The 24,729-nt window shown below is 49.8% G+C and overlaps 1 protein-coding gene and 1 pseudogene across 1 annotated transcript; both read left to right on the top strand.

Moving 5' to 3' along the window:
- The first annotated feature begins 4,680 nt into the window (after positions 1-4,680).
- LOC144155213 (zinc finger protein 862-like) lies at positions 4,681-6,887 on the top strand (annotated as a pseudogene).
- On the top strand, positions 6,869-24,524 carry LOC144160758 (uncharacterized). The gene is made up of 5 exons (XM_077691939.1): positions 6,869-6,886; positions 7,309-7,542; positions 10,780-10,891; positions 12,578-12,684; positions 14,639-24,524. Exons 1-5 carry the CDS (start codon positions 6,869-6,871, stop codon positions 14,864-14,866), a joined length of 699 nt encoding a protein of 232 aa, XP_077548065.1. The 3' UTR covers positions 14,867-24,524.
- The last annotated feature ends 205 nt before the right edge of the window (positions 24,525-24,729 follow it).

The following is a 24,729-nucleotide window of genomic DNA, read 5'->3' as shown; positions in this document are numbered from 1 at the left end:
GACGAAACGTCATTTCGAGAAGTGTTGCAGCATACCCGGCTTTCGTTTCAATCATCGGCTACGCCCGCCGCGGTGCGGCGGAAAACGGCGAAACTGCCTCTTCGGAATTACGCTCTCTCCGGGTGATTGGGACGGCCGGAGCAACGGCGCGCCGCCGGCAGCCGATCGCGGAGGCCGTGGCCCAGAGTTGGTCTTTTGGGTCAGAGCTGGGCAGCACGGTCTCCCACTACTCGTCATTCGCGATCGTACGGCCTTCTTGGGTCGCCTGAGGACAAGCCCATAGTATATGACAGGTCCGCCCGGTCCTTACATAGTGCGCACATGCCTGAATATTGGCCAGGGTAGTAGTAGTGACTGTATGCGCTGCCACGGGGTTTGGATAGGTATTCATTTGGAGGAGACGCCAGACCACCGACTGCCTTTTGTTTAGGGATGGATGAGCGGGAGGATAACAGGCCCGTTCGAGTGAGTCTGTAATGATTAGTAATTTCCCTGTATGAGACCATGCGGTCTCTTCCCGACCTCAGCGGAGGCTGCTCGGTGGCTCGGCATGCGAGTCCTCGAGCCTTGTTGTGAGCTGCCTCGTTGCCCGGGAGGGAAGAGTGTGCAGGTGCCCATAAAATTTGGACTTTCCTCTGGTCTCGGAAATTTAGCAGAATGCGTCGCGCCTCCGGCGATATGCGCCATTTAATAAAATTTCGAACTGCCGTTTTCGAGTCACTGATTATGTATTTAGCTGTCGTGGAGGCTATCGCAAGTGCGATGGCGCACTCCTCGGCTGTCTCGGATTTTGCGGTTACGACCGTTCCGCAGCAGGTTAATTTACCTTCACAGTCAACTGCTGTCACTGACATGGCATCACACGTGGCATATTCTGCCGCATCGATGTAGATCACGTCCCTAGAATTTTGAAACCTTTTTTAAGTGCGAATGCACTTTATAAGCGACCCCAAACCATCCACCGCCGGCGGCGGCGGCGTCCGCAGTGCTCCTCTATATTTAAAAAAGAAACAGCATCCGGCGCCAGGTTTCGATCCGAGGACTTTGCGGCCGCAGCGCTACGCTTTACCGACTAAGCCACGGACGCGACGCTGGTATCAGTGTTAGTAACGCGCTTTATATCTTTAACGCATTCAAACTACGTCGTCAGCGGCGTGCGTTGGCGACTCAGCGGCGTTATAGCGGCTTGATAACTGCGTGGTGTACACGTGATACTACAAACTACAAACCCGATGGAAGAGATGGAAGAGAAGGCGGCGAGGCGGTGGGCTGCGGGGGCCGAGCGCAAGCGCCGCAAGCGGGCCGACAACCGTGCATTCGCACTTTCACATTCTCCCCCTCGGGGAAATGCGGGGGAATTTTTTTAATGGCTTTGCACGCTCTTGCCGCCTTCCCTCGTTGTGTTCCGGGTGCATGTTCCTTGGCAACGGAAGTATTTTGGCACACTCGCGTATTTCCTGAGGAATGTCCACCTTGGTGCCTTGTTGTGCCGCGTAGTTAATTCCGAGGGAGTCGAGTATGTGTCTTCCCGTTGGGCTGTGTGTAAGTCTTTCGTATTGTGCCACTGTGTGGACTTCTATAAGCTCTTCCAGCGTATTGTGAATTCCTCGAGCTAGTAATGGTTCGTTAGCCGTACAGGTAGGTAACCGAGGGCTTGCTTGTATGCCCCTCTGATGATACGCTCGATTTTAGCCTTTTCGGCGACTTGCAAGTTGAGGTACGGAGTAACGTATATAATACGACTGACGACGAAAGCCTGCACTAATCTTATCAGGTGAACAAAATTTTTTTCTGGTCGTGCCGGCGCGCGCCGGCCCGCGCCGGCCCGCAGGGCCTGAGGCCCGGCAGTCGCGTGCTGCAGATTTTAAATTGTTGATAACAAAAAGTTTGCTCATTTACCCTTTAGGTTAAGTGAACACATCGAAAAGCGAATGAAAACAAAAACGAACGGAACTTCAGCGCGGAGGGCTACATAATGCAAGCAAGGCCGGCCTGTCTGAACAATTAAAGAGCTTTTTGGGCAACTTTTTCTTCTCCACAAAAGCATATTGAAGGAGAGTTTTTCTGTGAAAAATTGAATGGATCAACGGAAGGTGTAATATCTGTTCAATAAATGTGTAAATAAAGAAGATTATCCCCTTTTCTCAAAATCCTTTAAATGATCCCCGGTGTGCGTCGCAATTAAGTGCAGCACATGCATTCGCCCAGATTTTTGAAAATACATACTCTAAGTCAGGAAATTTTGGTTGTACAAAGCTCAGTCCAAGTTTAATAGAAATTTAGATCCAATATATACTTGAAGTATGCTTACGTACGTTTCTAGGTTGAAGACCGCAAATTTTTTTCGGGCTCACGGATCCGACTAGGGCTGATATCTAAAAAAATGACTGGTTGGCTCAGGCTTATTTTATTACATTCTGTCAAGCTCGGGCCAGACCAGGGTCATATTTGATAAATTTGTCGGGCTCGGGCCGTGTCTCCCGTGTCACCCCGTGCCTAGAAATTGCAATTGCAACACGCGTGCACTGCTCTATATGAATTGTGCGTGGTCGTGTTATTTCACCTTTTTTACAACACCTTTACACCACTTTTTTTTACAATGCTTTTTTAAAAAAAATTGGGCCCATCTCCCCGCGAGGGGGACTCGAGTAAATGCGTCGCATAGGGGGTGGGTGTACCCATCACGCTCTTCGCCTCCCTGTCTCACTTCTCGCTTGATGAATTGAACGGAGGTTTGTCCAAAGCAGTTCAAATTTCCCGCCTTTGCAGTGCTCGCGCGCCCCCTGCCTGGAACGAACAGCGCGAGCGGTTCTCGCACGTGCCGGCACCTTACTGCGCAGTCCACAACGCGTTGTTTTTGGCGGTACCATCTCCCCGCGAGGGGGACTCGAGTAAATGCGTCGCATAGGGGGTGGGTGTATTGCGTTAAAGTTTAGTGTTTGGGGAGTTTGTGGTAGTGAATGCGTTGTATCAGCAGCTTCTTGACGTAGTTTGAATGAGTCAAGGATATAAGGCACGTTCGTAGCCTCCCATTCTGTGTCGGCTTTGTGGCGCAGTGGGTAGAGCACCATGTACATTGCGTTCCGCCCGCAGGGTCGAGGGATCGAAACCAGGCGCCGGATAGTTTTTTTTTTATATAGTATAGGGGGAGGGGTGCGGACTACGACTACGGACGTCAACGCGGGTGACATCGTGAGTTACTGAAATGCTCTGCATTTAAAACCGCAGCGTGTCATCGCGCTTGTTGTCGACAATGGTACACTGCTGCAGCGTTCCGTTATGCCAGGGGTCGGCCACCTGTGGCCCTCGATCGGGCAGCATGCGGCCCGGTTGTCAGAACCGTACGCCCCTCCCCCTGTTCTTAATTCTTATCTGAAGGCCGACGCGCTGCAGTTTTGACCTCAAATGTCCCGGGTGATAGGCGGGAGACAGCAGCATGCGAATTGATCGCTTCCCCATCTTCACATTTAGCCAGATTATTGTCAAGTAGTATTGTCAACTCGCTGAGTTTTTTCTCTTTGTCTGCAAAGCCCCCCCCCCCCCCCCCCCACCTCCCCCCTTTTATTTCCGATTCGCCGTGCGGCCCTCCGCCGTGTCGGATTTATGCAACTCGGCCTTCCACCTCAAAAGGTCGCGACCCCTGCGTTTTGCAAATCGAGCAGCCGTTCCGCCAAAGGAATTTCCTTTCACGAGTTCCCGTTGACCAACAATTTATCAACCAATACCAAATAATGACCACTTTCCCGAAGACCAATATTCTGATTTTTGTAATGAGTCGTTTTTTTACTACTTTCTCCAGAAGACAACGTAAACTTATGATGTAATTATGCTCACTGATATCTAAAACGTACGTTTTTTCGCAAAGAGACTAGCCGAACGTAAACTTATAATTGAGCTGAATATTTCCTCATAAGTTTTAAATAAAAAAAACAGAGTAGAAGTTCATCATAGCCACAGTTATGAGTGAGGCTGTTATCAGCGCACCACAGCAAAAATTACGCCCACCTCCCCTCGCGCGAACCCTGGTGTGATGCGACGCTGAAGGGGGTTCCATTGTGCGTTTCCGTTAATTCGATTACTCGAATTGGGTGAGCAATCGTCGGGTAATGCGAGAGAGAGAGAGAGAGCAAGCATAGCGTGGACGACCGTCGACTGAGAGACCGGCCGGAGCGCGGCACTCCGCGTATATGCGCAGCGCACCCCAAGGAGAGGAGATCGCGGGAGAGAGAGTACTGCACATGCGCACAGCGCGCAGCGCCGCCCACCGGCGGAGTGAGAGTAGTAGTAGTGCGCTGCGTCACGCGCCCGCAGATGTTGAGAGAGAGAGTGTTCGCTATCGGAGAGAGCAGAGGGGGTGAGCGGAGGAGAGACGCAGCTGTGCGGACGCGGACGCCGACGCACGCAGGACAGGGTCGCCGGCAAGAGATGCTCCTCTCAGCGTCGCATTTACATTTGCACGAATATATACAAATACATTTTCACGAGACTTAGATGCACATCTAATTAACATCGAAAAATCGCGCGCCACTGACGCTATGTTTACGCGTTATCTGCAAATGTGGGACTTCGCAGACCGTATGGAACCCACGACGCGCCGCGCGTAAACAAGTGAAGCTGTTACAGTGCCACCTGACGGGGGCGCCCGGCGCCAGAGGCCAGAGCGAGACCACGTACCACGTGATATATCTGGGGACTCCATGTCGCGCGGCCGTTGGAGGCGGCCAGGCGGCGGCATGCGCGGGTCGTACGAAATATAGCCGGCGTGCATGCAGCCGACGTTGCCTCCACATCATCGTTGAAACGAACCTACCACTTCGGGACGCGGCACGATGTTTCTTCCAGCCATACGGAAGCTGGTGATGACAACAAGCACGCATCACGTTTCAACAAATCATGGCTTCGCGATCATCCATGGCTCCTTTACGATGACATCAAAGGTGGGATGCTTTGCAAGCTGTGTAAAAAGTACGACAAAAGACCATTTTACAAGTCCGTGTGGAACGAAGAACCCTGTAAAAGGATTCGTCTGGAAAGCGTTCGCAAACAGGACAATTGCTACTCGCACCGCGACGCAGTAGCGCTGTAGGCGCTTAGCAACGAGGCTGCGTCGCCTTTGGAGGCTCTGCAATCTCCAGTTTCTCCTGGTGCAATGCAAAAAGCATTCGCCAGCCTGTACTACCTATGCAAACATAGGATAGCGCACACGACGAACTACGAGCCACTTCTGGACTTACTGACGTCTCTGGGGCTGAATGTAAAAAAACCAAATCGCAACGGGAAAGAACGCGACCTATTGCAGCCAGCGAGCTATCAAAGAGATGGTGACCTGCCTGTCGAGTGTCATTGAGGACAATATTTTGCAGGAGCTGAACCAAAGCGAACATTATTCTCTAATGTTCGACGAGACAACCGACTGCACTACAGTAGAGCAGTTAGTTATCCACTGCCGTTACATTTTCGATGTAAACTTGCAGGTGAAGTTCCTGGCAATGATTGATGTGCTGGGCAGCCTAGACCAACAGTTGAATGAAGAAAAAGTGATTTCTCTTAATGCAGCCAATGTTGCAGGAGCAGTGGAAGATTTTATAGTAAAGAAAGGCTTGGCCTTTGAGTGCCTTCGTGGCATTGGAACTGATGGTGCCCCCATAATGACAGGAAGGAAAGGGGGAGCTGTGAAGCTGCTAACAGACAGGCAGAGGGCAGCAACGGCTCCACAATGTACTCAAGCTGTAGGAGTACACTGTGGGGCTCACAAGCTTAACCTGGCTGCAAACCAGGCTGCAAAAGCAGTTTCGTACATTGGCAAGTTCAAGGACCTGCTGCAGCACCTGTACAGTTTTTATGCATCTAGTCCAGTCCGCACTGCTTGACTGAGTGCTGTGCAGAAAGTACTAGATACACAAGGAGGAGGAGGAAAGATCATTGGATCATCTGCACACGCTGGCTTAGTGTAGGAGGATCGTGTGCAGCCATTCGGAACAATCTTTCCTCCATACTGGTGAGTCTGTCAAGAGAAGCAGAGGAGCGGAGCGACGTAAAGGCTGCAGGCTTGCATAAAATTGTGTCCGACAAGAAGTTCATTGGCACTCTATTGATGATGTCTGAAGTGCTTCCATCCGTTGACAGGCTGTCCAGAGCGCTTCAGTCAAAGTTGCTGCTTGTGGGTCTTTTACAAGGCTTGATTAAGTCCACAATCAAGACCGTGAGGCACAAAAGAACATCCAGACACAAGTTCAGGCCTTTTCTGAAGCCAGTGGAATACCGTTCACACCCACACAGGAATATGGAGAGTGGCTAAGGGCTACAGAAAGCGCATTCCTGGACAAGTTGACTGAAAACATCAAGGACAGATTTCAGGACGATGCCATACTGGCAGCCTTTTCTGTGTTGTTTGTCAGAGGCAGCTATGAAGAGGCTGTGTCTGGCAATGGTGTGGAGATTGCAGATGCACTGGGAAAGCTCTGCTGTACACTGGGCAAGTCCTACACTTCTGACATGATGGAAGAGTGGCGAAGTTTTGCAAACTTTGTGCTTGAATGCAAGAAGCTGCAAGAACTGGCAGATTCACAGCTTTTGCTGCATGTGGCTACAGGTATGAAGCAGTTGTTTCCTGTCTTGGCACACATTGCTGGTGCATACCTGGTCCTGCCTCCACACACTGCAGACTGCAAAAGAGACTTCTCTGCTTTGAAGTTAATTAAAACACACTTGAGGAACCGCCTCAAGGAGGAGTCGCTCGATGCGCTTTTTCGTATTGCATGTGAAGGACCTGAAGTCGAAGAATATCCCTATGACAAGGTAGTGGAAAACTGGGCCAAGCTGAAGAATAGGAGGCTGAAGGTGTAAATTAGTCACCAAATTAAAAGAGATGTTTCTAGGTTTGACAGTACCGCTGTGTTTTTAAATTTTTGCCCCCCCCCCCCGCTCTGATGATGTCCACCCCTCGAAAAAAAATTGGGAGAACCCTGTTTCGTACAAAACCAGTTTTTGGTCCCTAGCTTTCTTGTTTGTCATGTAATTTGCAAACAACAAACCGGAAAATGAGTTTTTTTTTTAGGCCCATTTCGATCCTAAGCAATCTGGTTCCAGGACTACCCATCATTCCCATCGAAGCATAAGCGCCGCCTCGGAGTTCACGTTGCCACTAGTGCCACTTTCCACTCTAGTTATTATTGTATGAAACTCTATGAGTGCTGGTGTCCAAAGATATTTCAATATTTCCTGCAGTTACTAAAAAAATGTCTTGTGGCCAGAATAGAAACTGTGGTTCTTTGAAGGTTCTGTTTTTGTCTTTGTGGCCCCTTTTAGCAAGCATCGCACGAATGCAGCTGGCGTCCTGCTGTGCTGGCAGTGTTGGGGGGGTCTGTCCCTCTGTCCAGGGAGGAGAGCAAGCAGCTTCCACGGGTGCCCCCTCCGGCCCCTCCGCCCCCTCCTCCTGCTGCTCATCCTGTGGCCGTGGAACAGGGGCAGCTGCTGCTCCTGCTGAAGCAGAACGGTCCCTGCCAGCCACAGTGGCTGCTGCTGCCCAGGCTTCAGCAACAGGTGTGCCGACTGCTTACCTGTGCTTGCAGGGTGTTTCTCAGCTTGCGTGGCTGTTAAGTGCAGGTTTTTGGTTTGTCGGTCACCTTCAGAAGACTTTGCACCTGCTTACGGTGCACTGTGGAGCCACTTGGGCCTGCAGAACTCGAACCCTGGGTTATGGTTAAACGTGTCAACCACTTGTGCATTCATGCACCGTGTGCACCTTCACCATTTCACCCCGAAGGTGGGTTGTTGCTGTGGGTGCAGCCAAATGAGTGATGAGGAAAGGACACATGAAAGAAAAAGTTGGGCTGGGGTGGGCCTGCGCATTCGTGCTCTGGACCTTCGATGTCCCTTCAAGGGAGAGGGAAACCGGCTCACTTTTTTTTCTCTCTCCATCTACCTCAGCACACTTGACATTGGAACCTGTGGTATGGACATCCCTAACAAAGTCTGCCCCAGCTTGAAGCGGCTAATGGCATCACTTGTAGCAGGGCTATAGTCAAGATCACAGCTGGCTTTGAAGAAACATTGGTGTGAATTGAACGGCCTGAATGTGGGGGCGGCTGATAATGCAAGACTGCCTTCAAAAGAGCCTTCACATATCGCCAAGTAGTAGAGGCTAGCAAATAGACCTGCCACAGTGGCATTGTGCTGCTGAGCCCAAGGACACGGGTCCCGACGGCGGTGAAAAGTGGAAATGTAGTCCCTAGAAATTTCACGAGTCTCTCATCTGAGCCAGTTTTGCCTTGCAACGGTGTGTCGCTGCAATGATGAAAGGGCATGAGAAACAGTGCCCCTGTTTGCCGCGGCGCCCTCTCAGTGCACCGTGGCACTCAGCGCGTCTGCCATTGAGGCATTTTTAAGAATCAAATGGCCCTTCTAGTAAACTTTTGTTGTAAATTCATTTATTTGCCTGAAATATTTTTATAGCAAGTGAAAGGGAAAAATTATTGCTCTCTGCTTGCGCGCCGCTTTTGTGCCCTGGTACAAGTTGAGGACGGCGATGGCTCACGTACGTAGTGTATCACTCCACCTGAGGGATGGACCCGCGTGTCAGTGGGCACGAGGTTGTGCCTAGTGTTACACACTAGTGTTACACACACTTCGTTGTCTTTTTCACCCCTAGTTTCTTTTTTTTTGTCATTGCATTGCAGGCATTCATGAGCAGATTAAGCGCAAGAAATTGCAGAAACGACTGGTGCCATGTTCACAGTGTGGCACTTCTTGCACTGCGTGGAGGAACAGCTGGCTGCGGTGATGAGGGGCAACTTCTGTGTCGTTCTTAGGCTGGCCCCAGGTGTAGTTGTGGTGTGGGACCAACTTTCTCAGCCATAAACGCTGCTATAGCTGTGGTCGTCTGCACCATGCGATCACAGGTGTGCTCACGTGATGTTTAGAAATTCCCGAATAAACTTATTCAGACCCGAAGGAGGAGGCCAGGCAATAACATTGCCAGGAAAAGCTATCAAAACAACACTGCCTCAGTTGCAAAAAGGGCCAGGATACTGAGAGGGTGCTTGCATCGCCAAAAGGACGCCACTGCTGCAGGCCTCGGACGGCAGGCTAGCCCAATTTGCAGGGAGCCCCTGGAAGACCCCCTGCGGGTGGTCAGAGCTCACCAGGACCTCCACTGCGGCACATCTCGTAGCCCAGGTGAGGGTGTGGTGCGTCGAACCCCGCAACCAATCAATCAATCAGATGTTACAAATGCTGTGCAAATAGCTTTTGCTCTTAGATTTGGTGTGCAGCAACTTTTGCAGAGCAAAGTTTGAGCTTTTAAGATGTTTGGATTGTGGGGTTTAACGCGCTGACACAAGGCACGCGATGAGACGCGGTGTAGTGGAGTGCTCCGAAACCGCATACACATGGGCGATTCTGCTTTTCGCCTCCATCAAAAAAGCAGCCGCCGCGGTCGGGTATTGAAGCCTTGTCCTTGGGCTCAGCAGCACAACGCCTAGCCACTCAGCGGCCGCAGCGGTTTTGATAGTGCGGACAGTGCTGGTACAGGAACGTGGCTTCACTGCATGGCACAACACTTTGTGTTTCCTTTTTTCTGCGCGGCATTAAAGCATTGTGGAAAAGCCTAACACACGTAGAACTTGTACAAGACGATTAAGGTACGTGAAATGTTGAGAACATTTCTGTGTGCATGGGCAAGCAGCATCAAAATGGGTCGATACTGCGTATTTGGTCAGTATGTAAGGGTTGTTCAAGGCTTGAGCTTTTAGGTTAGCAGTGCCATGGGCGGAAGAAAAATGTTAGGCACAGTGCACAGCTCCGCACCACCAGTGCTCCGCACCAGTGGTGGGCCACAATCCAACAGTGTCCAACTAAATCCTGGTCATGATCCAGTGCATAATGCACAATCCCAAGTGGGGGGCTATTTACATGGTACGGGTTGTAAGCTGAGAAAGAAAGCCCCTGTCAGCTGTAGTTGGGACTCTGCAAAGTCTTTTTTCTTTCACAGTATTTTTTCTGTGCCCTGGCTTGTTGGTTTCGTTCCTGACTAGTATGCATGTCGCTGAGAGGGAAAGGGCCGATTATTTTGATCGGCTAGTGGCTTCTACGGTGAAGAGTGCCGTGTTGAGGCCGCACTTGTGGCTGTGATTAAACGCTGGTTCCAATCAATGTTTGGGGCCGATAACTGCGCCACCAGATGCTGCAACACTGTTTCCCCAAGGTAGGAACAGTGGTTTGCCGCGTACAGCGAAAGAATGGAGCTTTGGTGTTGATAACAGGTCGCACCAGTCAACCCAGGCTCCGTTCAGTGCAGAGGAGTGCTCTGTGCAGTCAGGGGGGGCTAGGGAGTACAGTTAGTAATGCTTTCGGGCCGGAAGCCTGTGAATGGAGCCAATGTTGGTGTTCAGAGTTGAACCAGCCAGGCAGTACAGTGCAAGAACACGGCAGCTCGAGGGCGTTTCTTCTCTTTCCTTCTCTTTGGACTAAATTTTCGATGCGTATTTTGAGATGCCTGTCCTTTGTGTAGCAGTGTTCTCTCTTCAGATCCTTTCGTGCATGCAGGTGCAACTGAACCGCATTTGTAGGGCTGTTTTCTTTTCTGTGCGTTTCTGCACAATGGAGTACTATTTAGATGTCATGACAGGGGTACACCTTTTCTCCCCATAACGCCTCTCGAAACATTTTCCCTACGAAAACTTCCGTGCTTGCAATGTGTTGCCTTGAAGCACGGCCGAGAATCGCACCGCATCCTCTCAGCTGGCCGTGTACTCAGTTGGGCTGCCCTGGCAGGTGCAGCTGCGACTGGGGACCCCTGGGGAGGCGGCGAGCGTGTTTGTCACTGCTGCTGGCTCCCCTCTGCCTCCTGCTGCTGCTGCTGGGGCCGTGCACGCTCAGGGCACCACACCACGTACGTCTTTGCTTTGTTTCTGTGTGGCGCTGTGGAGGCGAGGTGGCCCATTCTGCCAAAAACCCTTGTGGGCTGATTTCACGAGACGTTGAACGTGCTTGCACATGCATGTTTCGTTTTTCCTCGTATTGTTATGAGTTGTGTGCGAGCCAGGGAATAGTGCAATCCGTTTTCATCTAACCTGTGTACTTCGCGAGAACTAAAATTGCAAAGGTGGCGCGGGTGATACGCTGGTTCTGGTGGCTGCAGTCTTTTCCAACTTTGGGGCCATGCGCGTGGCAAGGTGTAGCTGTTCTCAGTAAAATTTGTTTAAAACAAAAACTACACCAAAATTACTGGCAGTTCAAAACAAACTTAGCGTTGTACTGTGAACAAAAAATTTAGAAAAATGTCAGGAAATTGGACCAGGCGCTAGATTGTCACTCACTTTCATGACCCTTATCTCGGTATCTCCAACTTGAAAGTGATAGGTAACATCGGCCAAATATTTCCAATCATATCTGTAAAATGTCACTGGTGTAGAAAAAATGTAGATAGATTGAGTGCTGTGCTTTTTCTAAAACTGCTAATTTTAGAAATACAAAATAAGAATAGAAGTTCAGTCTCAATTTTTTTGAAAGGAAAAGAAAAGAAACTCCTTAAAAGGTGTGGGGACCAGGGCTCTTACTGCGAACCAGCTCGCACCCGCGCCTCGGCCGCAAGGCTAGCTCCACTGAACACGGCCACGCACCGCCAACTGGCGTAGCGGCAGCGATCAGCAAGGAACACACCAGACACAGAAATCGCCAACAGCGACGTTTACTGCACCGCAATGAGGAACGTCGGGTGCGTCGCTGTACCACCGCCAAGACCACCTTGGTCAGGACGGGAGAAACAGGCGGACAAAGGAAGGCCAAAAAGGAGCAGCACGTACCTACGGCCGCTCCCGGTGATGGCTGGTACCCAAAGAGAGCCTTCCTCCGTCATCCACCCCAGACCAGCCCGCCCGGAGCTCTCGGGCAAAACCAGTTCCGCCAGGGAGTCGGCAGCGGCGGGGAAACGCACGGCTGCAGGGAGAGAGAGACCTTCCCCCTCTTGCCTTCGTGGCGAGCCGACAGGGATAGGGAAGATGGCGGACCTCCGTAGTTCCCACAGAGGGCCAACAACACTGCTGAAATGACGTTGCATCATTTTTGTTTCTACCAAAGTTATAAGTGGCTGAACACTCGTGTTCAAGACTAGTCTCCAAGCCATGTGCTCCACTTCTGCCACTGCTTTTCTGGCTTCACGCTTTTTTTTTTTAAAGTGTCTGTTCACCCTTTGCGGCCACATCAGAGAATTTTGAACCTATTGCATCCTTCTAAAAGAAAAATCCATGTGTTTAATTTTTTATTGGCAGTGAACACTAGCACAGCTACGTCTGTGGCGTAGACCTGACAAAAGCGTGCCTTTGGAAATGTCCCTTTTCTTTTAGCAAAAGCAAAGAGCAGGGCAACAAAAGAAGGAGTTATTTTTGGTATGTTGACTGCCGTAACTAACCCCCTGCTTGTTTAAAAGGGATCACTTGTTCAGAAATGCGGCACTTGTTTAATGATGAAAATCAAAATAGTGCAATTGGTTTCCATGTCGGAAAAACACTGACATTCACCAGGACACGCGCATAACTTGTGCAGTTTAGTTGCAACACAGCTTGCACCCTCCCTGCAGCGGGGGCCGGGGGAGTGGCCAGTGGGCAGCCGGAGCCTGACACCAGGCCCCCCGCCGCTGGGATGGAGGAGCACTTCCACGCCCAGATGCTGCACCAGACCAGCCAGGTCAGAACGGGGGCAGGGCACGTCCTGTCTCCCCAGGCGCAGTTGGCTGCTCCCTGCCTCCTCTTGGGGAAGGGTCTGTTGCACTGTGGAGGTTTGTTTGCAGCACTGCTCCTCCTCGCCTTCCACTCGAGTGTCGTGGTGCAGCTGCTGGACACACCGGTCATCTTGCCGAGTGACACACTCATATCACCCGGTACACGTCTCAAGCACCGGGAAGGTTTGGGCAGCGCCCTGGGGCAGTAGTGTGTTTGAACACTGCACCCCTGGCAAGTTCATCTCCAGACAGAACAGGGCAGTTGCAGACAATGTGTTCACGACATCACAGCAGAGCCACATCAGTACTCATTCACATCTGTTGAGTGGCTGCGATAGTGTTCAGCTTTGGTCTGAAGTGGCTTTCATGCACATCACACGGTCTTCAGTGACGGAAGGTGTCCCAGTCACCTGTTCCCCCTCTGCTTGTTCTTTATTTGCGTGCGTATGTGCCTGCAGGTTGCGTCTCTAAACTGGGCTGTGGTTGGTCGCTCCTGCTGTGCCAGGTTCTCCTGGGACATCGGTCGAGCCCACAATGGATCAGTGTGATCCAGTTAGCCACAGGGACCGCGATCATTCAGAAAATGACCATCAACTCCTGCACTCCAGCCTCACTCGGTTGCTCCACTGGCTACGCCAAGGTTACTTTCACGGCCAGTTTTAATCACGTGTGGCAGTGGTTTCATTGCGGGAAATCACCTCTGGTTTCAGTCGTTCTTTTGCCAAAGTAATAAAGTGGCACTCGGTGGTTGCGGCTGTGCCAGTGCAACACAGCGGGCGATAGTGGAAGCTCGCAGCCACTTCTGAAATTGTAGCGAAGCATGGCAGCTTCCCAATTCCAATGCAGATGTCATGTGGTTGAAAGCCATTTGGAATCACTTTGGAGCACGTGTACAAGACGGCTTTCTGTATGGCTGCCAGCATTGGTGCATTTGGAATGCCCGGTCTCTGGTTGACTAAACGCCACATCACAGCCTCACTCTGGGCTCACGGGTTCCTCGTGGCTTTGCAGCCGTCCAGATTAATCTCTCACCGGTTACCCATGGCAGGCTGCACTAGAATTCCCATCCCCCGATGCAAACCTTTGTGGAGCCATGCACTCTGGTTACATTTAGACAACGACTCTCGATGAAACTATATCACGAAAGGGAAAGAGACTCTTAGAAGACTCTTAATTCTGCTGGTCTTGAGTACGAGGAAAAACAGTGCCTAATTTTAAGCGAGGAGAAAGCACGATTGCTCAAATCCTTTCTTTGTCCTCGTTTCAGCGCTGTTTTTTGTCACGTTGTGCAGAAGCAGAAGCTGGCCCAAGTTCAGACCATAGTTTCATGCTGATGCATGCCAGTGCCTAGGCAAGCCGGGCTTGAGTGCAGGGCAAACACCCGTCCTTGGCATGGCTCGCCAACAGGCTCTCCTGGCGCTGCCTGGCGCTGCCAAAAAGACAACAATAATGCAGTTCTCGCAAAGGATGTTTGAAGTTGCTTTGTCATTATCATTATCGACAGATTTATTTTTCAGGAGTTTTTCAGTAGCTCCACGCAACACTAGCCAAGGAAAACTGTCTCTTTTTTGTTGGTTTTGGCTTCAAGAGCAAACAGAAGCCATGTGGCAAGGGAAGTGGGCGAGCAACGTCGCTAGCTGCCATGGTGGAACCATCACAAGATTGCAGTGCGGGGTTTTCCTGTCGTACAGTAAAACCTCGTTACAAGAGACACTGTTACAAGAGGCACTTGGTTATAAGAGACATTTGAATGGAGGCGGTTTGGTTGGTTTTCCTATGTTCGCCATGTTAGCAACATTGCATACAAGAGACCTTGATTACACGAGACACGTTTTTTGGGTCCCTTGAGTGTCCCTTGTAATGAGGTTACACTGTGGTCTGCGTATCAGCGTGAAAGCCCCTTCTGCCCCTCTGCTGCAGCAAACGGCCCTGCTGCAAGGCCTGCTGGAGGAGCAGCGGCGGATCGCGGAGGCGGCGAAGCGGCAGGCGCGGGCGCTGGAAGAGCAGAGCCACGCCGTGTCGCAGCTGCTGCTGCTCATGATGGGCAACCAGCGCCACGCAGCAGCCTCTGCCCTGCTGCCTGAGATGCCCATCGCCCTCACCCCCGACATGGTGCAGGTGCAGCACGCCGCACCCACCGCCTCCTGAGAGGTGGCCCGGCCAGGCTCTTGCGAGGGGCGGTTCCCTCGCTTGAAAAACGAGCAGAAGGCTGCGTTGGCGGCTTGCCTGGATTGGCCTGGCTCGGCTGTGAACAGATTGCAACTCGGCTGTCTCGCTCCCTGTTCAGCGATGGGCTCGTGGGGGAACAGCCGGAGCAGTGTTCTGAGGGACGGTTCGCACCCAGGATTGGCCTGGCCCAGCTGTGAACGGATTGCAACTCGGCTGTCTTGTTGCTGCTGCCCCTTGCCCTTGCAGCCAGGTCATGCAAGCAACGTGAGAGTGTAGTGGAGGACAGTTCTCTTGTTCGAGGACCAAGCTGGCATGTAGTAAGTACCCACCACAGTGGCTTGAATCGCTTAGCGAGGAGGTTGTTTGTGCGATGCCTGGCTGTGGCGGCGGTTCATCCGGTTGGGAGCAAGGAACAAGAACGGCAGTGTGCTTGTGAGCTTCCAGCACGTGTGAGTGGTGCGAATTGTTCCTGGGTGAGGATACAGGCCGTCAAGCTCTAGTTTGAAGATGCTCGGTTGGCGCCGTAAAGGAATGCCACAGAACACGAGAAAGGGAGGCTTCGCGAAGTAAGGATTGCAGCAGCTTGGTAGTCTCCAACACTTACTATCACCTAGTGCATCTCAAAGAGCAGTGTTTTGGCATGGTGTTTTGGTAGGCTTGTGCGAATAGTAATATTTCAGGTCGAAGCGAATTCGAAGCGAATAGTCCTTGGGGTCGAATACTTTCGAAGCGAATTCATATAGCTGTCAGGTGTCACTGAGCTTCCTGTCACTGAGACACTGAGCTTCCTGTCCTGGCGGGACCTTCATAAAAAAGTTCTATAGTAAAATCTCGATGATACGAATGTCACAGGACCGCGAAAAATATCCGTATCATCCGAAATTCATATGAACCAGCACATACCAAAAAATTGAGCACTAGAAAAAGTTTTCGTTTATGTCTTTTCTTACTTTCGCGTGGAGAAATCCGTGACATTTTTCTGCTTTTTTTAACCTCCATGTCACCGAGTGAAAATTTCTGGACTTTCGTCTCCTCACTCGCGGTGCCCAAGCTCACTACAGGAGCATTTTTGCACGCGATTCGTGCGCGTCGGCGTTGCGCGCGCGGCATTTTCACGCCCACGTTGGCGATTCCGCGCTCGTGGTCGCCTGTGCCTCGGTCAGAAAATAACGCGCAACGTGCGTGGCAGTGGGAGGAGCCTGATGATTTGCGCCAGTGGGAAGGCATGCGCCTCAGGGCAGCAGTTTCGAAGCGCTCGAGACAGCTGGCTGGATCCACCGGAGATGGTTAGGCTTAGCACCCCGGCAGCACCCCGGCTTAGCATGGGCGCTTTCACTAGCGGCGCAGATGATGTTTTAAAACCGTTTTGGCCCGCATTATTAGCTCATTTACCGCGTAAGAAACTTTGTGTGTGCTTTGAGTGGCATTTTAAATAGCGGTTAGAAGCGGTGGCTCGAGCGCCCCGCACCACTTCACGACCAAAGCTGCTGCCTGGTTGCAGCGGCTGGCCGCGCCCCGCGCAGCGTGCGGGTGGTTTCACGGCGGCGTCTGCGTGCCTGTGGAATGCGCGGCGCGTTTTCGCGAGCAGGAAACAACAGCCCGGCCGTTGCTGGAGAAAGAGCGACAAAAATGGGAGAAAGAGCCCGTACGTCGCCATCGGTTGCTTGTTTGGCAGTCGGGCGCCTCGCCGGCTCGTTCGTATCATCCGTAGGGCCGCGCAGGCCCGTTCGTAAGAGCCGAAATTTTTCCCATTGCAAACAATGCAATTTTGCCAGGACTTGTCAGAAATTCGTATTATCCCGAAATTCGTATCACCCAGAATCGTATCATCGAGATTCCACTATATGTATTGGGTTGGCACCCGTGTACGCATTTGCCATGTCACTTAACTGATTGAAGCAACTGGTGGCCACTGAAGTTCAAGAGTGGAGTGCAATCAGCACCTGCTCACTGCACGCGTGTCACATGGTAACCAAACAAATTGTTTCGTTACCGTTTCATTGTTTGAAACCATGAAACAGGAGCCTCGACTAACCTGACGAACATCTGCGCGTAAGAAGGCTACGACAAGTAGTATGAACTCTTGGCGTCTATGCTACGACAACGCTCTGATTGTGGCTTAGCTTGTCTTGGCTCCACGTGTAGTCAAGATGTAGGACTGATGTCAATGGCGCTGTGGCCTGTCTAACGAAACTGAAACTTCAACGAAGTTTTGATATTCGTTCACCCCGAATACTTCGAAATATCGGAAATTTTAAATTTGAGTCGAAGCGAATTTGAATACTGTAATATTCGTTCGAATGTTCGAAGCGCCTGAATATTCACACAAGCCTATGTTTTGGGCATGCACACTAGTGTGAATATCAGAGGTGAGCGTTCTGTCTTACGTAATGCTGGTGCTTTTTTTTAAACGGGTATCTTCACACTTATCCACAAGTTTGTCAGGCCTTGTTTTCATGTCTCAAGTTTCGTGCACTCGAGAGTGCATCCAGAGCCATTGTCTTCATGGCATCTTGAGAATTTTCACTCATATGCAACTAGGATTCATACGCTGTTGTGATGCAGGTTGTTTTTTCAACTAAACACCGTAGAGTGCAGTAGGATGGACGCTGCTGATTATGCCTGCATGACGAGGTGGCTTCGCAACCTTTTGTAGTCACATGAGCGTGATAATCTTTCCTATTTATATGTTTTCGTGTTGTTAATTAAATTCAGTTGTAAGTTAGCGCTCGTCCGTGTCCCCTTCGTCTTTTGTCTTGCCTACTGCGCTCTACGGTGTTTAGATGGAGTACCAACTAGCTCGTACCCGTACGTTGTTTTTTCAAACAGGGAGGGGTTAATAATTTGACCAGGCGGAGAAGGACGAGGCTGTTGGTTGCGGACAAGGATGTGTATTTACGGGAAAAATAACTGACAAAATAGATAAATCAGCATTAACCTAATCAAGTCACGAGAGTTAATGTCCTACGCAACAAAGTTCGCGCCCCAAAATAGTTCGCGCTCACGTGTGGGAGCGCTGACGTCGGTGAGCTGGGTAGGTGCACTTGGTTCGGTGCGCTGTTCGGTGTGCTGGCGTGGGGCCCTAGTCGGTAGCGCTGCTGCTGGTCGATGAAAAGAGCTGCTTGCTTGAAGGATTCCAGAGCCTTTCTGGCGCTGCTACTCGGAAGTGGCTCGAAGAGACCTGGCGTGGCTCGGCGCGGAGATCTCCTGGGCGTTCACACCCAGCAGAGAGTTTCTAGGAGGAAGGCGCGGCTCGGAGCGGAGGTTCCCCGAACGTTAGCGTCCGGCAGGTCGCTCCCCGAACCTCGTTCTTCCTGCTCGTCCGTGCCACCACCGTCTTCTTCCTCCTCCCTTCTTTTCACCCCACCATTCCCGCCAACCACCGCACGCGCCCTTCTTTTTCACTTCTCTCCCGTAAGCAGTGCCTCCTCACAATTGCCCCTATCGAAAGAAGTGTTTTGGGGGAAAACACTTCCGGTGAGCAGTTGGTTGGCTGGTAACAGTCCTTGATGGTACTGGTCTGTTGGTCGACGCGACCTTCACTTGCACTCACTAATATCACTACCCCACTTCCACGTCCGACACTCACTTTGATCACTATCACACTACATAGCAATGACTCAAAATGCACAGAAACCCTAAAAATGCACAGAAATACTGACAAACAACAGTTCTACGAACCGGGACCGTTCCATGCCCTCATTGAAGGCGGCTCAAGTAGTCCGAACCCACGTTACTAGCTCCCAGGATATATCGAACGGAAAAGTCGTATTATGACAAGGTAAGGCTCCAGCAGAGCACCCTTGTATTCATCTGGCGAGCAGAGCTGATATACAATAAGGGCTGGTAGTCAGTTTCGACGGTAAATTTCTTGCCGTAGAGGTAAACATGGAATTTCTGGATAGCCCACACTACAGCTAAGCACTCGCGCTCTATAACAGACCAGGGGCGGATCCAGGGTGGCACCAAGGGGGGGGCCCTCACTACATTTGCATAGCAGGAAACAGAAAGGCGCGGAGTGAGATGAAAGTTGCCCCCTGAAGAAATCCACGCAAATACTCAATCATCGTGCTGGTACGTGTACTAAACCTGTGTACCCCAAGCATGCTTATTATTTTAAAGGCGTAGAAGAAAACAAACCTTGCGGCGCTACATAATGTTCTGAAAATGCGCTGCGCTATTTTTGTCCTGAAGAAACTAGGGAAAAGTACGCAATGTGCACGTGCGACTGGTCAGTTAGTTGCAGTGGCCTAAGATATTTGCAAGACAAATCCTAGCACGTCCGTCGTGATTTCTGGCATTAAGTTCTAGTCAGAGCTGGAATTACAATTTTTCCGACACATTGAATAAGGAAGGATTTACTCTATATATGCTATGTATCGGAGGGAAATGTCAAGCAAAAAGCAAAAAAGAGTCAGTATACATTGTTCTGATAATTTATTTAATGCAAAGGGAGCGTCGGCGACTGAACCACAACGCCGAAAAAGCACAAACAAAAATTTTAATAAGGCATATGACATACTTTCAGACACATGGAATCGCTCAAGCACCAGGCAGCATAAACTGAAGGTGCATACTGTGCCTAAATAAACATTTCAAATAAATTTCTCAGCTTCTAAACACAGAAATGATTGATGTGAATGATAAAAAAAGGGCATACACTAACGCACCCGACACAAGAAAGTCAATCTACAGCCATTCGTTTTTCGCTTGTAGACGGATTACAAAGATAACAGCAGTCAATCTACAGCCATTCGTTTTTCCATTATAGACGGATTACAGAGATAGCAGCAACCTGCGGTTCCCACCATGAGCAAATCGCTCAAGTACACTATTTACGTCGACGAAAATGTCCCGGTGCGTAGACAGTAAAGCAAGTCCTAACAATCTATCTTCGCACATGGTGGACCGAATCCACGTCTTCAGTCTGCGAAGAGTTGAAAAGCACCTTTCTGCTGTCGCAACGCTGATCGGCAGCGTCACCAGGACCTGCAGGAGTGTGTGAATGGTTGGAAGAATGTCCTTATCGCAAGCGCCGAAGGCCTCAATGGCTGTCGACGGAATGCGCGCACCACATTCCTTTTCTCGGCACCACTTCGCAAACCACAAGTCGCACTCAACGCAAAACGCCTGTTCAGGATTAGTTGGTGCTATGCGAGTAATTGAGCCGTACTTCATTGCAAAGCTGCTGCAAATCAGGCTAGCTCCGGAAGTGCAACTAGCATGTACTAAATTAGAAGGCAACAAAGAAAAGAGCTGGAATATATCCAGCGTCTGAGATGGAAATCTTTGGATGATGTCCATGATCACATTGTCCAACAGAGGCACGTAGACAGTTTTGAAGTAAGTGGCAACGTCACTCGTGGACATATTTTGGGAGCAAGCCTGTCTTTTCGGTGCGCGCTTCAGGCGAAGATCTGTCCCGATCTCCTCAGCGAGTGCAGTGGCCTCGTTAAAGGAGCCATGAAGAGAAAATACAAGTTTGGTTCATTCAAAAGATTGCCTCGTTAGAATCATTTTGACACCACTTTTAACGTAAACATCGGTCAAATAAGCTACATAATTATGAAAAAAGGAAATGGCCATGCGACCCACCAGCTCATTTCCCGCAACTGAACCTATGATGTCACATGAGTTCAGCTCTGCGATTGGCGGAGGCCGTCAGAAGCAGACGCAAATTAGGTAGAGCTTACAAACTAGCCGAACGAGCGATTTGCGCGTAAATTTAGGGCGCATTCTTTACAAAGGAATAAGAATGATGGGACAAACAGTGGAAGTTACGAAAGCACATGTAAACATAGAAGTACTGATGCGTACTGCTGTTCGTACTGCGCGCAGCATGCTTGATTTAGCTGCACAACACTACGGGGCTTGGGGTTGTCTCAGACGACACTGGCCGATTGACGCAAGCAACGGTGTCTTATGTGACCACATTTGTCGAGCGAGCACTGTTTCAGGGAACAAATATTTTCTCCCAGAACAAAAATAAGCCACGTTTAAATACGGGCAAAACAAACCAAATGCTTGCCACGGTATGGTGGCGCCATCTAGGTTCGGGAAACGTAAAGAAACGCGGGAACAAACCAACACCGCTATACAGGGTGGAGACAACCTTTCAACGGTCCCGTGCCGCCGCGATTGGGCCAACGTGCTCATTGCGTTGTTCTTTTCGTTTCCCACGAGACCTAGCAACGCGAAACAGACAATATGATTCAAAATTCTTTAGTTAACCGCTTTGCGGCGATAATTTTAGAGCGGTTTTGACACAATGACTTGCTTCGGTGGCGAGCGAGCGACCCAAAATGGCGGCGCCAGCGTATACTTGTCTCGACCCTGTACGGCGGATGCGTGAATGAAGGTATTTTAGGCTGCAGAGCGGTCGGTTCCTGTGATGTCATTGCAGACCCCAAACACAAACGATTTAGCGGGAAAATCAAAATTTTAACCTAAATTGTTTAATTTCTCAGTGAATAAAGCATCGTTTGTATCCGGACAAGCGCTGGGGGCACTATAAAACACGAAATCTTTCGAATAAAACCAACTTGCATTTTCTCTTCATGGCTCCTTTAAAAATGTGAGAAAATCCGCTTTCGCTCAAACGTCGCTTTTCCCGCAGTACTGTCAGCGTGTCCTGGGGTGGTATTCTCTAGTTTTGTCCCTTTTGCGTCCCTTTCAAAAGTGTCCCTTTTAGCGAGCCCTGATTGGCTAAAAGCAAACAACCGGAAGTGACGCAACGCAAGCGCGGCAAACTTACTGCCAACGCTCACTGCTTAACCGGAAGTACGTCACGATGAAAGGGACTCAAAAGGGACGTTTTCAGAATGGACAGTTACGAGAATACCACCCCTGTACAGCGTCTTGAGCCGTCTTAACGTCTATCGATGGCTTTTGAAACACCTTGCTGAGCGGATATGTGTGGGCCAAAAGATCATTTAGGACCACCAAAGCAATAACGAAGTGGCTATCAGATACCGCAGCGAGAAGTGTTGCAGCTCTGGACGCACTCTGGCGTTCCCTCCAGTGGGCAATGTTATCTAACGTTTCGACGATCTTCGGGAGAGAGCTGCGGAACTGCTGAACACTTTCATGGCGTTCGACCCATCGGGTTTCGCAGAATCCTGAGAGTTGCCCTCCAAACATCTGTTTAAGAACTTCATTCCTTTTAGACGAAGTTGTGAAGAATGCAATTACTTCTTTTATCACGCCGACAGCGTTTCGGATATCTTGCACTTCAGTTGATCTCGAAATTGATAAATTAAGAGCGTGATTGTAGCATGGGCATCTTAGAGCATGCGGCGCACTTCTCTGAATCTCTGCTACCGCTCCCTTCGTTTCAGACACCATAGTGCTACAACCATCTGTCCCAACTCCGACACAGTTTTTTAAATTCAGTCCATGCCTTTGTAGGATGCCGAGAACAGTGCGCCCCAGATCTTTACCTGTAATTATTGGCTCGTGGACACTTTGATTCATGGTCTCAGAGTGCTCGGCAGATGGCCTTCTCAAAGAGATAAATTCAAGGAAGTCCTCGCGGAGTACGCCGTTATGCACGTAGCGCAACACCAGCGCTAGTTGCGATTCGTGGGCGATATCCGTAGTCTCATCAACATGATGCTGTATAAAACCGCAGTTTTAGCTCTTTCTGTGATGATAGAGCTGATTTCAGTACCGCAACAGGATATAAGTTCGTTCTGGATGGTCTTGCTGATGTACGTCTCCCGGTGTGACGAACGAGTGAGGTGTTCAGCGAGCTCCTTATCTCCGCTTTCAATCTGGAAACCTAAAAGTTCCCTGAAATTTCCTTCGTTTGCGAAAGAAGAAAAGTTCATTTCACCTTCTTTCAAGAGCACCCCATCATCTCTGTGTCCCCGCAATGAAATATTTTGCCGGCCAAGAAAAATTATAGTATTGATGATTGGCACTAGCTTTCGTCGATTTTCTTTAACCTGGCACAATCGATGGGTGTTGAGCTGGTTTTCTACGCTTCTCTCAGGCGCGCTAATGCGCTGGAGAAACTCCTTCCCAGAACTCACAGCAGCCAAGTGATAGCTTTTTTTTGCATGAGTAGTCAGGCTACCGTCCTTCCCCAGAAAATTCTTGAACTGCGTTAGTGGCTTCGAAACCAGCTGCTGAAGAGGCACCGTTTTGTGCTTGCCGCCAATGTTTCCCGGCACAAAAAGGGCGCAGTACTTGCAGTAAAACCCTTTGTGAATATCCGAGAGGACCAACCACTCAAACTTATCCAAATGTTCCCGTGTGGCATGACGTCGGACATCTTTTCCATCTTTTTTATGAAAAGAAAAAGGAAATGTGTAGGCTTTTGGGGGTTTCCAGTGCTCCTGTAGCAACATTTTCTTCGAGAAATCATCAAGTGGCTTGCCGATACAGCTGCCGATATCGTTTGGAACTCCGTGTATATTCTTGCTGTTCGCTGCGGGAGACTCAATGTAACCTGGCGGGTATACACTAACTACTTGTGCAGCTGCTGCATGTGGAATACAGGAGGCAGGACTGTAGTCACCTTGATCTGTTAGTTCGCCGCAAGAAAAAGCTGAATGAAGAATGGGTTTGGAAGAGCTTGCAACGCAAGAATTATGGACGTCTGGAACCGTCGATGACGTTGGACTAGTAGTGTCAGTGCTGCCGGCAGCAGTGGTAATGCTACCTTCAAGAGGAGTTTCCCTTGCTAGCCGCTTGAAGAAGCTGTCCAGGTCCTCGGGGCTGGTCTCTTCAGTTTTCGAATGGTTCTGTCCACCTCTACAGAAAAGAGTACCATTTAAAATTATGTGAATGACCAAGCATAAAAAATATCAACCAATATTCAATGTTTACCGTGTAATGACCAAGCATGGTTTTATGTTCAAGAAATTTTTAACAAATTGTTCACATCTTCATTTATTTCCAGCTTAATGGGGAGTTTAATGATAACAACAAGAATACAATGAAAATACTATTTCACTTAACACTTTTTAAAATAGCAATTTATAATTCACTGGTTTGGTGCGCTGCTCACAACAAATTTCACCACAGTATGTGGAAAAAGCTATTACGGACATTGTGTCAAAGGGACAATAAAGAACGGAAAATCTATTTCACTCGTATTAGTAAATTACCATTGCAAAATTCCAAAAACGCCACCCTTGCCGAGAGAAGGCTCATAATAAACCATAAAATGTACAAGAAACATAACGAAAAATAAAAACAAACTCCTCTATAGGGCTTATCGAGATGCGTAAACATTTCCCACTAACTGCCTGCAACCAAGCGATTCGTCTTACGTTACGTGTGGACAGACAGATTTACGCTTGAGGTAGGCATAGAAATACGCATTAAAAAACAGATGGGAAGTGGAGACGCCTTGAAGTTCCCGCACTATCCCGCTGTGACCTCGCAGATTTCAACAGCGTTTGCTGTGGCCTATGTGATTTGTTATCGGTAAAAATGGATTACATTATTGCGTTCTGAGGGAGACAGGGACCTAACATGCGAAGTTTATGGAACTTTCATTGAGCCATCGTAACCAAAATACGAAAACAACTTTGGAATGGCACGAGATAAAAAAATTGGCCGCGTATCTGCTCGCTTCTCTGCAAATGTCGTCGAAAGACGATAGTCTTCTGCAGTCACTCCCATGCCATACATTCCCTCTCAACCCCCCCCCCCCCCCCCCCCCTCTCGGGCTATTCCCCACCCGTTCCCATGACAAACGCCGTACATTTTAACTAAATTAAATTCAATTTTCCCGCCCGCAACGGTCCCGTGCCCTCTGTCGGACCCTTTGTTACTGTTCGGCTTGGGGTTGCGCTCGCGCTCGTGGCTCGCGCGCCAGCTTATTATTTTTG

This window comes from Haemaphysalis longicornis, unplaced genomic scaffold, assembly GCF_048455015.1.
Source record: "Haemaphysalis longicornis isolate Haplotype H1 unplaced genomic scaffold, Haemaphysalis longicornis Haplotype H1 scaffold_1, whole genome shotgun sequence".
Lineage (NCBI taxonomy): Eukaryota > Metazoa > Arthropoda > Arachnida > Ixodida > Ixodidae > Haemaphysalis > Haemaphysalis longicornis.
The sequence above is the reverse complement of the archived record's forward strand: the minus strand, read 5'-3'. Positions and strand labels throughout refer to the sequence as shown.